The 13,472-nt window shown below is 43.3% G+C and overlaps 1 protein-coding gene across 1 annotated transcript in view; it reads right to left on the bottom strand.

Moving 5' to 3' along the window:
- Positions 1 to 422: 422 nt before the first annotated feature.
- LOC129857298 (serine protease hepsin-like) overlaps positions 423 to 13,472 on the bottom strand; it is a 37,696-nt gene continuing 24,646 nt past the window's right edge. Inside the window, exons 5-13 of the mRNA XM_055925403.1 lie at positions 13,248 to 13,386; positions 12,505 to 12,624; positions 12,324 to 12,364; positions 11,721 to 11,886; positions 11,312 to 11,508; positions 6,694 to 6,789; positions 2,456 to 2,598; positions 2,003 to 2,167; positions 423 to 1,894 (exon numbers count right to left, since the gene is read on the bottom strand). Of these exons, the coding sequence (XP_055781378.1) occupies positions 1,841 to 1,894; positions 2,003 to 2,167; positions 2,456 to 2,598; positions 6,694 to 6,789; positions 11,312 to 11,508; positions 11,721 to 11,886; positions 12,324 to 12,364; positions 12,505 to 12,624; positions 13,248 to 13,386 (1,121 nt within the window). The 3' untranslated portion in view covers positions 423 to 1,840. The remainder of the gene's footprint in view (positions 1,895 to 2,002; positions 2,168 to 2,455; positions 2,599 to 6,693; positions 6,790 to 11,311; positions 11,509 to 11,720; positions 11,887 to 12,323; positions 12,365 to 12,504; positions 12,625 to 13,247; positions 13,387 to 13,472) is intronic.

Here is a 13,472-nt window from a genome sequence, read left to right as displayed (position 1 = left end):
ACCTTCCAGATGTCTGAGTAGTTCAGTTCCTGTAAACCAGGAATGTTTAGATTCCATAAAACCAGTTCCACAACTGTGTCCAGATACAAAGTGCTATGTGTTGCGGAAATGACAGGCTTTTTACTGTGGCTTTAGCTGCAAAATATAATACTGGTACAGATGTAGGATCTTAATTTGATCACCCTGTTGAAGGAAAAGTACAACTTTAGAAAGGCTTCTGGAGTTTGTAATTTTCCACTTTGAAATTTCAGACTTGATTTTCCCTTACAGAAAATGTATCTACTACTACAAAAATATCCATTAATTATAATCCACATAATAATTCACATTTCCTGTTGCCTCAGGATTATCTTCCTTCTGTAGCAAACTGGCTCAAATTAAGATCATACATCTGTAGATGACATTTGACATACATCATCCAGTTTGTTAAATTAAATCTTTATTTCAATACAATATTCAATAGAACAATTTACATTTACAGAAGGAACAGAGTTTAAATCAGTAACAATAACATTCTTACTAAGAATTTCATAATTTCTTCACAGAAAATATATATACATTCACATCTGTTGAAGTCATCTGCATAGAGACTAGACTTCAAACAATATAAAATGAGGAAATGAAAGCATAAAGACCGTCAAATATGCTTGATAAACTACATCACAATAAACTACAGCAAATTGAGTCATGATGATCAACAGACAATAGAGTTTTTCTAGTGTTGCTGTGTAGCTAATTCTCTACCAATAAGGTAGTTGTGGTTCTCAGCAGGTAACTGACAACACACAGCTGAGTATGATCTCTGTAGTGTAGTGCATCATCTTGTGATGAATATGTTATATGACATGGTATTGTTAACCGTAATTCCTTAGTAACTTGTGAAGCTGAAATGGCTAATAAAAACTTCATTCTGGTTGTTATTGCACATTTGAGATTGAAATCCATGGATCACTTTCAAATAAACATCCATTTTCAAAAAAATCTGTTACTAATATTTACAATAAAGCCAAACAAATACAACACTGATTTAACTATGCATATCTCATACGTTCTACAGCTCAATTTCTAATCTACACAGGCTATAGAAATATCGTTTACATTTCACCTGTTCACTTGTCCCTAAATTCATGTCCCCACCAAAAACAAAACTAAGAAACATCATGTATCATTATAGAAGGTAACAGTCACTCTGAACTGCAATCTGTGATACAAACAAAGGATAGAGAGACAATTCAAGAGCTGAATATCTGACACTAATGTTTTTATTTGTTACAAACGTTTTATGTCTTAGGGAATTTCAGCTACATGTTGTCTATGTTAAAATCTCTTCAGTAACTTTGGCATTATTTGTTCAAGGGAATAATATAAAGGAGAAACTTCATGGCAAAACAATCCAGAATGTTTTTAACATCTGTTTGAGCAATACATTTTGATACACAGGCTTGTTGTGTGTCATAAGTTGGTTGCACCTGAAAAGAGTCAAACTCTAAGGAAACCCTGAATACAAAAATGAACCCTTTAATGACATACAAATAATCCCCATACGACAGTACAATCTGCACATTGGCTGGCAGAGTGGTGATTTTCTATGACTTTGTCATGCATGTCCCATAAGTATTTTCATTTGACGCTTTCTCATTTCACAAGACCATACACCTATTGATTATTATTTGGTCAAGCTACCACTTCAAAGGGTTTCCTCAGGTAATCTAGCTGAATTTACCTATACATCCGATTTTTGCACAAGGTTCCCCTAATAGGATGGGGGTTTTGAACAGGTGAAGTGCAGTAAGTCTGAATGGATAACATTTTGGTCATTTCTGATCCCTTAAAAGTATGGTCAGTGCTCCCATGTACGCGCCATTTTGTGCACTCCTGGTGAATTGTGATACGTCTGTGAAGATAAGACAGGAAAAGAAGATTATACTTCCACCTGTGTGCATCAGTGTACATGTGTGTGTGTGCATGCGTACATGTGTGTATGTCTGTGTACTGTACTCACCCTCATGGCTGAGGAGATCCAGGGTAGGAAGCGGGACACTCTGGTGTAGACGCCAGGCTTCTTGGCCATGGCACAGCCTGTTCCCCAGCTCACCACCCCCAGCAGGCGGTAGCGGCTGGCCTTGGACAGGGAGTCCTCAGCCACAAACGGGCCCCCACTGTCTCCCTGAAATAAAGAAGTAAACCACTCACATACAGTACATTATAAAATCAGTATCACTTGGGTGAATGGATTATATAAATATGAACATTTTCTCATGTAAAAGCTAGAATCTGGAGCGAGCAACGGTACAACCTTGCTCATATCCGGCACATTCAGATGTCAATAGATGACGTAAATAATTAACATGTTTGTAAGTGGAAGACAGAATATGGATGGAAGGTGACATTTTTTGTTCAAGTTTATTAATTGACTGTCAGGGCAGGGAAATTAGATGTCACTATAGCTGGTTACCTGACAGGCATCGGTACCACCCTTCTCAAAGCCAGCACAGAACATGCTGGTGGTGATCTGGTTGTCATAGTAATCAGGGGCGTTACAGACAGCGTCGTTGATGATCGGCACGTTAGCCTCCTGAAGAACGTCAGCAAGAGTACCTAAGAGAGAAAGAGAGTGAGAGATATATAGAGAGAACGAGAGAGAGAGGGATAGAAAGAGAGAGAAAGCGAGAGAGAGAGAGAGAGAGAGAGAGAGAGAGAGAAAGAGAGAAAAAGCGAGAGAGATAGAGAGAAGCTATTAATCCCTCTATTCACATTAATGATGGCGTGATCCGACAACCATATCTAACCAAAAGATTGTTGATTCCTGGTCAATAGTGCTTGGCACATCTGCACACTATGACACTGTCCCTGTTTACATACTCAAAGGTCATACAGAGAGAGAGAGGAGGGAGAGAAAGAAAGAAATAGGGTGAGGCTGTCTTGTCCAATGATAACAATGATACACCTACCCTGTCTCTCCATGGTTCCAGATAATGGTTTAAACCCAGCTCCCACAGTATCTGTCTCTGGGACCAGATTATGTTTTAAACCCAGCTCCTACAGTATCTGTCTCTGGGACCAGATTATGTTTTAAACCCAACTCCTATAGTATTTGTCTCTGGGATCAGATTATGTTTTAAACCCAACTCCTATAGTATCTGTCTCTGGGATCAGATTATGTTTTAAACCCAGCTCCTATAGTATCTGTCTCTGGGATCAGATTATGTTTTAAACCCAACTCCTATAGTATCTGTCTCTGGGATCAGATTATGTTTTAAACCCAACTCCTATAGTATCTGTCTCTGGGATCAGATTATGTTTTAAACCCAGCTCCTACAGTATCTGTCTCTGGGACCAGATTATGTTTTAAACCCAACTCCTACAGTATCTGTCTCTGGGACCAGATTATGTTTTAAGGCCAGCTCCTACAGTATCTGTTTCTGGGACCAGATTATGTTTTAAACCCAGCTCCTATAGCATCTGTCTCTGAGACCAGATGATGTTTAAAGGTCAGCTCCTACAGTATCGGTCTCTGGGACCAGATTATGTTTTAAACCCAACTCCTACAGTATCTGTCTCTGGGAACAGATTATGTTTTAAACCCAACTCCTACAGTGTCTGTCTCTGGGACCAGATTATGTTTTAAACCCAGCTCCTACAGTATCTGTCTCTGGGACCAGATTATGTTTTAAGGCCAGCTCCTACAGTAACTGTCTCTGAGACCAGATTATGTTTTAAACCCAGCTCCTACAGTATTAGTCTCGGGGACCAGATTATGTTTTAAACCCTTCTCCTACAGTATCTGTCTCTGGGAACAGATTAAGTTTTAAACCCAACTCCTACAGTATCTGTCTCTGGGAACAGATTATGTTTTAAACCCAGCTCCTACAGTATCTGTCTCTGGGACCAGATTATGTTTTAAGGCCAGCTCCTACAGTGTCTGTCTCTGGGACCAGATTATGTTTTAAACCCAACTCCTACAGTATTAGTCTCTGGTACCAGATTATGTTTTAAACCCAACTCCTACAGTATTAGTCTCGGGGACCAGATTATGTTTTAAACCCAACTCCTACAGTATTAGTCTCTGGGAACAGATTATGTTTTAAACCCAGCTCCTATAGTATCTGTCTCTGGGACCAGATTATGTTTTAAACCCAACTCCTACAGTATCTGTCTCTGGGAACAGATTATGTTTTAAACCCAGCTCCTACAGTATCTGTCTCTGGGACCAGATTATGTTTTAAACCCAGCTCATACAGTATCTGTCTCTGGGATTAGATTATGTTTTAAACCCAACTCCTACAGTATCTGTCTATGAGACCAGATGATGTTTAAAGGTCAGCTCCTACAGTAACTGTCTCTGAGACCAGATTAGGTTTTAAGGCCAGCTCCTACAGTATCTGTCTCTGGAACCAGATTATGATTTAAACCCAGCTCCTACAGTAACTGTCTCTGGGAACAGATTATGTTTTAATCCCAACTCCTACAGTATCTGTCTCTGGGAACAGATTATGTTTTAAACCCACCTCCTACAGTATCTGTCTCTGGGACCAGATTATGTTTTAAGGCCAGCTCCTACAGTAACTGTCTCTGAGACCAGATTATGTTTTAAACCCAGCTCCTACAGTATTAGTCTCGGGGACCAGATTATGACTTTAAACCCAGCTCCTACAGTATTAGTCTCGGGGACCAGATTATGTTTTAAATCCAGCTCCTACAGTATCTGCCTCTGAAACCAGATTATGTTTTAAACCCAGCTCCTACAGTATTAGTCTCGGGGGACAGATTATGTTTTAAATCCAGCTCCTACAGTATTAGTCTCGGGGACCAGATTATGTTTTAACGCTAGCTCCTACAGTATTAGTCTCTGGGACCATATTATAATTTAAACCCAGCTCCTACAGTATTAGTCTCTGGGACCAGATTATGTTTTAAACCCAGCTCCTACAGTATCTGTCTCTGGGACCAGATTATGTTTTAAACCCAACTCCTATAGTATCTGTCTCTGGGAACAGATTATGTTTTAAACCCAACTCCTACTGTGTCTGTCTCTGGGACCAGATTATGTTTTAAACCCAGCTCCTACAGTATTAGTCTCGGGGACCAGATTATGTTTTAAACCCAGCTCCTACAGTATCTGTCTCTGGGAACAGATTATGTTTTAAACCCAGCTCCTACAGTATCTGTCTCTGGGATCAGATTATGTTTTAAACCCAACTCCTACAGTATCTGTCTCTGGGAACAGATTATGCTTTAAACCCAGCTCCTACAGTATCTGTCTCTGGGACCAGATTATGTTTTAAGGCCAGCTCCTACAGTAACTGTCTCTGAGACCAGATTATGTTTTAAACCCAGCTCCTACAGTATTAGTCTCGGGGACCAGATTATGTTTTAAACCCAGCTCCTACAGTACTAGTCTCGGGGACCAGATTATGTTTTAAATCCAGATCCTACAGTATCTGCCTCTGAAACCAGATTATGTTTTAAACCCAGCTCCTACAGTATTAGTCTCAGGGGACAGATTATGTTTTAAACCCAGCTCCTACAGTATCTGTCTCGGGGACCAGATTATGTTTTAAGGCCAGCTCCTACAGTGTCTGTCTCTGGGACCAGATTATGTTTTAAACCCAACTCCTACACTATCTGTCTCTGGGAACAGATTATGTTTTAAACCCAGCTCCTACAGTATCTGTCTCTGGGACCAGATTATGTTTTAAACCCAGCTCCTACAGTATTAGTCTCGGGGACCAGATTATGTTTTAAACCCTTCTCCTACAGTATCTGTCTCTGGGAACAGATTATGTTTTAAACCCAACTCCTATAGTATCTGTCTCTGGGACCAGATTATGTTTTAAACCCAGCTCCTACAGTATTAGTCTCTGAGACCAGATTATGTTTTAAACCCAGCTCCTACAGTATCTGTCTCTGGGAACAGATTATGTTTTAAACCCAGCTCCTACAGTATCTGTCTCTGGGATCAGATTATGTTTTAAACCCAACTCCTACAGTATCTGTCTCTGGGACCAGATTATGCTTTAAACCCAGCTCCTACAGTATCTGTCTCTGGGACCAGATTATGTTTTAAGGCCAGCTCCTACAGTAACTGTCTCTGAGACCAGATTATGTTTTAAACCCAGCTCCTACAGTATTAGTCTCGGGGACCAGATTATGTTTTAAACCCAGCTCCTACAGTATTAGTCTCGGGGACCAGATTATGTTTTAAATCCAGCTCCTACAGTATCTGCCTCTGAAACCAGATTATGTTTTAAACCCAGCTCCTACAGTATTAGTCTCGGGGGACAGATTATGTTTTAAATCCAGCTCCTACAGTATTAGTCTCGGGGACCAGATTATGTTTTAACGCTAGCTCCTACAGTATTAGTCTCTGGGACCATATTATGATTTAAACCCAGCTCCTACAGTTTCTGTCTCTGGGACCAGATTATGATTTAAACCCAGCTCCTAAAGTATTAGTCTCGGGGACCAGATTATGTTTTAAACCCAACTCCTACAGTATCTGTCTCTGGGACCAGATTATGGTTTAAACCCAACTCCTACAGTATCTGTCTCTGGGACCAAATTATGTTTTAAATACAGCTCCTACAATATCTGTCTATGGGACCAGATTATGTTTTAAACCCAACTCCTACAGTATCTGGCTCTGGGACCAGATGTAAGTTTAAGGATGTAGAAGCCTACACAGTCACTCACCATAGTAACCTACATTTCCCCAGCCTGTCACTGTCCCCATCTGGCCGTCAATCAGGCGCTGGCCGTAGTGGGGTAAGCACACCGGCTGAATGTAGTCTGCAGAAAACAGAAGGTTTATATATATATATTTTTTCACCTTTATTTAACCAGGTAGGCTAGATGAAAACAAGTTCTCATTTACAACTGCGACCGGGCCAACATAAAGCAGTGCAGCACAAACAACAACACATGGAATAAACAAACATACGGTCAATTGGTAATAAATAGCCATAGTGGCGAAATAATTACAATATAGCAATTAAACACTCAAGTCAAATCAAAGTTTATTTGTCACATGCGCGGAATACAACAGGTGTAGACCTTACAGTGAAATGCTTACTTACAGGCTCTAACCAATAGTGCAATAAAGGTATTAGGGGAACAATAGGTAAGTAAAGAAATAAAACAATAGTAAAAAGAAAGGCGATATACAGTAGCGAGGCTATAAAAGTAGCGAGGCTACATACAGACACCGGTTAGTCAGGCTGATTGAGGTAGTATGTACATGTAGATATGGATAAAGTGACTATGCATATATGATAAACAGAGAGTAGCAGTAGCATAAAAGAGGTGTTGGCGGGTGGTGGGTGGCGGGACACAATGCAGATAGCCCGGTTAGCCAATAGGCGGGAGCACTGGTTGGTCAGCCCAATTGAGGTAGTATGTACATGAATGTATAGTTAAAGTGACTATGCATATATGATAAACAGAGAGTAGCAGCTGCGTAAAAAGTGGGTTTGGGGGGGGGGGGGGGGGGGGGGGGGGTTTGGAGGGGCACACAATGCAAATAGTCCGGGTAGCCATTTGGTTACCTGTTCAGGAGTCTTATTGTTTGGGGTTAAAAACTGTTTTGTCCTAGACTTGGCACTCCGGTACCGCTTGCCATGCAGTAGTAGAGAGAACAGTCTATGACTGGAGTGGCTGGGGTCTTTGACAATTGTTAGGGCCTTCCTCTGACACCGCCTGGTGTAGAGGTCCTGGATGGCAGGCAGCTTAGCCCCAGTGATGTACTGGGCCGTACGCACTACCCACTGTAGTGCCTTGTGGTCAGAGGCCGAGCAATTGCCGTACCAGGCAGTGATGCAACCAGTCAGGATGCTCTCGATGTTGCAGCTGTAAAACCTTTTGAAGATCTTAGGACCCATGCCAAATCTTAGGACCCATACCATTCCCCTGAGGGGGAATAGGCTTTGTCGTGCCCTCTTCACGACTGTCTTGGTGTGTTTCTACCATTCTAGTTTGTTGTTGATGTGGACACCGAGGAACTTGAAGCTCTTAACCTGCTCCATTACAGCCCCGTCGATGAGAATGGGGGCGTGCTCAGGCCTCCTTTTCCTGTAGTCCATAACCATCTCCTTAGTCTTGGTTATGTTGAGGGATAGGTTGTTATTCTGGCACCACACGGCCAGGTCTCTGAACTCCTCCCTATAGGCTGTCTTGTCGTTGACTGTGATCAGGCCTACCACTGTTGTGTCGTCTGCAAACTTAATGATGGTGTTGGAGTCGTGCCTGGCCATGCAATCGTGGGTGAACAGGAAGTACAGGAGGGGACTGAGCACGCACCCCTGTGGAGCTCCAGTGTTGAGGATCAGCGTGGCCGATGTTTCGCTACCTACCCTCACCACCTGGGGGCAGCCCGTCAGTAAGTCCAGGATCCAGTTGCAGAGGGAGGTGTTAAGTCCCAGGATCCTTAGCTTAGTCATGTGGAGTGCAATAGAGATGGATTCATCTGTGGATCTGTTTGGGCGGTATACAAATTGGTGTGTGTCTAGGGTTTCTGGGAAAATGGTGTTGATGTGAGCCATTACCAACCTTTCAAAGCACTTCATGGCTACGGACGTGAGTGCTATGTGTCTGTAGTAATTTAGGCAGATTGCCTTCGTGTTCTTGGGCACAGGGACTATGGTGGTCTGCTTGAAACATGTTGGTATTACAGACTCAATCAGGGACATGTTGAAAATGTCAGTGAAGACACCTGCCAATTGGTCAGCACATGCCCGGAGCACACTGCCTGGTAATCCATCTGGCTCCGCAGCCTTGTGTATGTTGACCTGTTTAAAGGTCTTACTCACGTTGGCTACGGAGAGGGTGATCGCACAGTCGTCCGGAACAGCTGATGCTCTCATGCATGCCTCAGTGTTGCTTGCCTCGAAGCGAGCACAGAAGTGATTTAGCTCGTCTGGTAAGCTCGTGTCACTGGGGAGCTTGCAGCTGTGCTTCCCTTTGTAGTCTGTAATAGTTTGCAAGCCCTGCCACATAAGACGAGTGTCGGAGCCGGTGTAGTATGATTCAATCTTAGCCCTCTATTGATGCTTTGCCTGTTTGATGGTTCGTCGCAGGGCATAACAGGATTTCTTGTAAGCTTCCGGGTTAGAGTCCCGTACCTTGAAAGCGGCAGCTTTACCCTTTAGCTCAGTGCGAATGTTTCCTGGAATCCATGTCTTTTGGTTGGGGTATGTATGTACAGTCACTTTGGAGACGGCATCCTCGATGCACTTATTGATAAAGCCAGTGACTGATGTGGTGTATTCCTCAATGCCATCGGAAGAATCCCGGAACATGTTCCAGTCTGTGATAGCAAAACAGTCCTGTAGTTTAGCATCTGCTTCATCTGACCACTTTTTTATAGATCGAGTCACTGGTGCTTCCTGCTTTAATTTTTGCTTGTAAGCAGGAATCAGGAGGATAGAGGTGTGGTCGGATTTACCAAATGGAGGGCGAGGGAGAGCTTTGTACGCATCTCTGTGTGTGGAGTACTGGTGATCTAGAATTATTTTCCCCCTGGTTGCATATTTAACATGTTGATAGAAATATGGTGGAACTGATTTAAGTTTCCCTGCATTAAAGTCTCCGGCCACTAGGCGCGCCGCCTCTGGGTGAGTTGTTTGCTTATTTGCTTATACAGCTGACTGAGCGCGATCTTAGTACCAGCATCTGTCTGTGGTGGTAAATAAACAGCCACGAAAAGTATAGCTGAAAACTCTCTAGGCAAGTAGTGTGGCCTGCAAATTTTCACAATATACCCTACTTCAGGCGAGCAAAATCTAGAGACTTCCTTAGATTTCGTGCACCAGCTGTTGTTAACAAATATGCACAGACAGCCCCCCCCCCCCCCCCCCCCCCCCCCCCTCGTCTACCGGAGTGTGCTGTTCTATATTGCCGGTGCAGCTTATATCCCGCTAGCTGAATATCCATGTCGTCATTCAGCCACGATTCCGTGAAACATAGGATATTACAGTTTTTGATGTCCCGTTGGTAGGATATTCGTGATTGTACCTCATCTAATTTATTGTCCAATGATTGCATTTTGGCGAGTAGTGTTGACGGTAATGGCAGCTTTCCCAGTCGCCTTCTCTGGGTCCTCACGAGGCATCCGGCTCTTTGTCCTCTGCACTTGCATCGCTTCCTCTTCCAAATAACGGAAATGTCAGCCCTGTCGGGTGTTTGGAGAATGTTCTGTGTCCTGCTTGTTGTAGCAAAAAATCTTGGTCTAATCCGAGGTAGTGATCGCTGTCCTGATATCCAGAAGCTCTTTTTTTGCCGTAAGATACGGTTGCAGAAACATTATGTACAAAATAAGTTACAAATAACGCAAATAATGTGGTGATTGACTGAGCCGAAAGCATTGGCCAGGTCGATGAATACATCTGCACAGTATTGTCTCTTATCGATGGCGGTTATGATAAGGTGAAGAGGAGGGAGAGAGAGATGAGATTGAATTGTACTTAAATGTGTACTTGCACAAAAATGTTGATAGTTTACTTGCTGGCTTGTGTGTTGTATTCACTGTGGACAATGTTCATCTTGTCGGCTGATGTTGCATGTTCTCAATTTCCCCACCAGTGAGTTATTATATCATGAGAATAGCTGCACATCTGAGTCCAACCACTAGATGTCAGACAAGGCTCAATACATCTGTCCTTGATAAACAACAGGAAGTTCACTGCATAACAACTACATCCTAGATCAGTTTCCCAAAATCGGAGATGCACGTTTTGTTTAATGCCCTAGCACTACACAGCTGATTCAAATATTCAACTAATCATCAAGCTTTCATAATTTGAATCAGCTGTATAGTGTTAAGACAAATGCCAAAACGTGCACCCCTTGGGGTCCCGAGGATCAAGTTTGGGAAACGCTGTCCAAGAGACTTTTTTCTCTCACATTATAACAATGTAATGTTTTTCTATGTACGTCCAGCGATTCCAGGAAAAATTACAGTAGAACAGAGGGCAAACTATTCTGTCAGGTTCTGATATCATTGTCTTTTGTCCAGGCGACAGCAGGCAGGCAGTAAAGAGGAACTTTGTTTGGTAGTCTGACTGGAAACCTGAACACTGAGGAAGGGAATTACCATAGTGACTCGTCCCTCATCTCTATCTCGCTTTATCACTTCTCTCTACTCCCCTTCTCTCTCTCTCTCTCACTCGCTCTTTCTCTCCCTCTCTCCCTTCCTCTCTCTCTCCCTATTCTACCTCTAAGCACAAAGTGGCTTCGTGGCTTCGTCGTGCCTTGAAAAAGAACAACAAATCATCACAGTATAATAAGAATATAACAATATGGGCCCGGATGTGTTTACCTGTGAAGTGCAGAGGCTGGGCCAGAGCCAGGACAGCGATGTCTCTGCTGTTGTCGTCTATGCTGGGGTCTACGAAGGGCAGGTAGCTGCTGTGGTACACCACAGTCTTTACCTCAAGAACTCTAACATTCTTATGGGTGAGCTTGTTGTAGATGGAGCCCAGTAACACCCTCCATCGAGACACCTGACGGTTCCTCCTGAGAGAGGACAAACAGAATCCATGAGAAGTGTGTGTAAGCAAGAGAGAGAGAGAGATAGAGAGAGAGCAAGAGAGACAGTGTGTGTGTGTGTGAGAGAGAGAGAGAGAGAGAGAGAGAGAGAGAGAGAGAGAGAGAGAGAGAGAGAGAGCGAGAGAGAGAGAAAGAGAGAGTGAGAGAGAGAGAGATGGAGAGAAAGATTCAGGACTTACTCTGGGAAGCAGTGGGCTGCGCTGACGATCCAGCGGTCTGAGATGATGGAGCCTCCACACTGGTGCACCCCGTCATACTGCAGACTGACCTGCCACGGCCAGCTACCCTGCCTAGCATCTACACCACCCACTATACGGTCCTCTGTCAGACTACGCCTGCCACAGTCTAGACAGACAGAAAGAGAGGGGAGGGAGGGATAGGGAGGAGAAAGAGATATGGAGAAGGAGGAGACAGAGAGAGATAGGGAGGGAGGAGTAAAGAGAGAGGTAAGAGAGAGAGAGGTACAGGAGGAGAGAAAGAGAGATAGGGAGGAGTAAAGAGAGAGGTAAGAGAGAGAGAGAGGTACAGGAGGGGAGAAAGAGAGATAGGGAGGAGTAAAGAGAGAGGTAATAGAGAGAGAGGTACAGGAGGAGAGAAAGAGAGATAGGGAGGAGTAAAGAGAGAGGTAAGAGAGATAGGGAAGAGTAAAGAGAGAGGTAACGGGGGAAGCAGGAGAGAGAGAGTTAAGCCATCCTGTACAACTCTCAGGTTGTTTTTCATCACTTTGTGTAAAAAGTTTATCACGGTGTCAGGACCAAACCAAAGCTCTCAGCAGAACCTACCTTGACAAAGCAGACTTAGGACCTGGCCAGTTTCACAGTCACTGAAAAACAAAACAACAACAGTCAGACACAGCAGCCTGGAACCCTACATTCCTGCTCTTCTCTACTTTTCAGCCGGCTGCTGCTTTAAGAAACACTGCCTTCATCTATGAGATATAAGAGTGTTATGAGAATGTCTTACCAGGGATATAGAGACTCTTTGATCTTCTTGCCATAGGTCAGCTCCTTCTCTTTGACACAGAAAAACTCCTCACGGTCGTTACTGCCTTCAGGGATACTGGACACGGAGTAATTCACCATGCTAGAGGAGACATAAGGCATGCATCTCTTTATTACAGAGACTTCTATCACTGACAGATCAGTTGAAAGATCCCTGGCCTAAACCAGATGAAGTTGTATAACTTTTTGGGCGACCCGACCAAATTCACATAGCAATGTGAGGTAAAGATCTCTCATTGAAAGGAAGTCTGAGAAGCGGTAGATCCATTCTATATGCACTATTTTTATGCTTCATGTCCTTAAGTTTAGTTTTCGCCTCTTTTTATTTTCAGCTTTGTACACCAGCTGAAAATACAATCTTTTTTGTTTTTGAAAATATATTTCACAGCTGTTAGATTCTCTAAATTATACATTGCTTGCTTTGTGGCCATAAACTGAAATTAGGCAAACCATTAGAATCTTAGCAACCAGGCAAGGGTGGACAATTTCTGTGCAGCCTTCTTGCATGGCATAGGGGTATCAGCCCCACGCACCTCTCTGATTCAGAGGGGTTGGGTTAAATGCGGAAGACACATTTCAGTTGAATGCATTCAGTTGTACAACTGACTAGGTATCCCCCTTTCCTTTTATGATGCTGTAGATAGTGACTACCACTTTTGGATTTAATCTAAAGCCTTTCATATCACAATCCATCAATCTCCTCACCTGACAAAGCCCATTTCCTCACAGCTGATGTTGGCCAGGAGCTGGTTGGCCTCTGAGGAACAGAGGTGTCTCCACCGTCGCTCGGCCGAGTCAAACACCCGGAGACGTAGGTCCGAGCTTGGATTGGAGTTCACCTGGACTGGGTTGGAGCAATGAAATACTGGATCAAACAAACCATTCTATCGATTCAGATACGATATGAGGTTGGCTTTGGTGGAGTGGTTT

The sequence above is a fragment of the Salvelinus fontinalis genome, chromosome 6, assembly GCF_029448725.1.
Source record: "Salvelinus fontinalis isolate EN_2023a chromosome 6, ASM2944872v1, whole genome shotgun sequence".
Taxonomy (NCBI): Eukaryota; Metazoa; Chordata; class Actinopteri; order Salmoniformes; family Salmonidae; genus Salvelinus; species Salvelinus fontinalis.
Note: the sequence above shows the minus strand (reverse complement) of the source record. Positions and strands in the feature narration are given on the sequence as shown.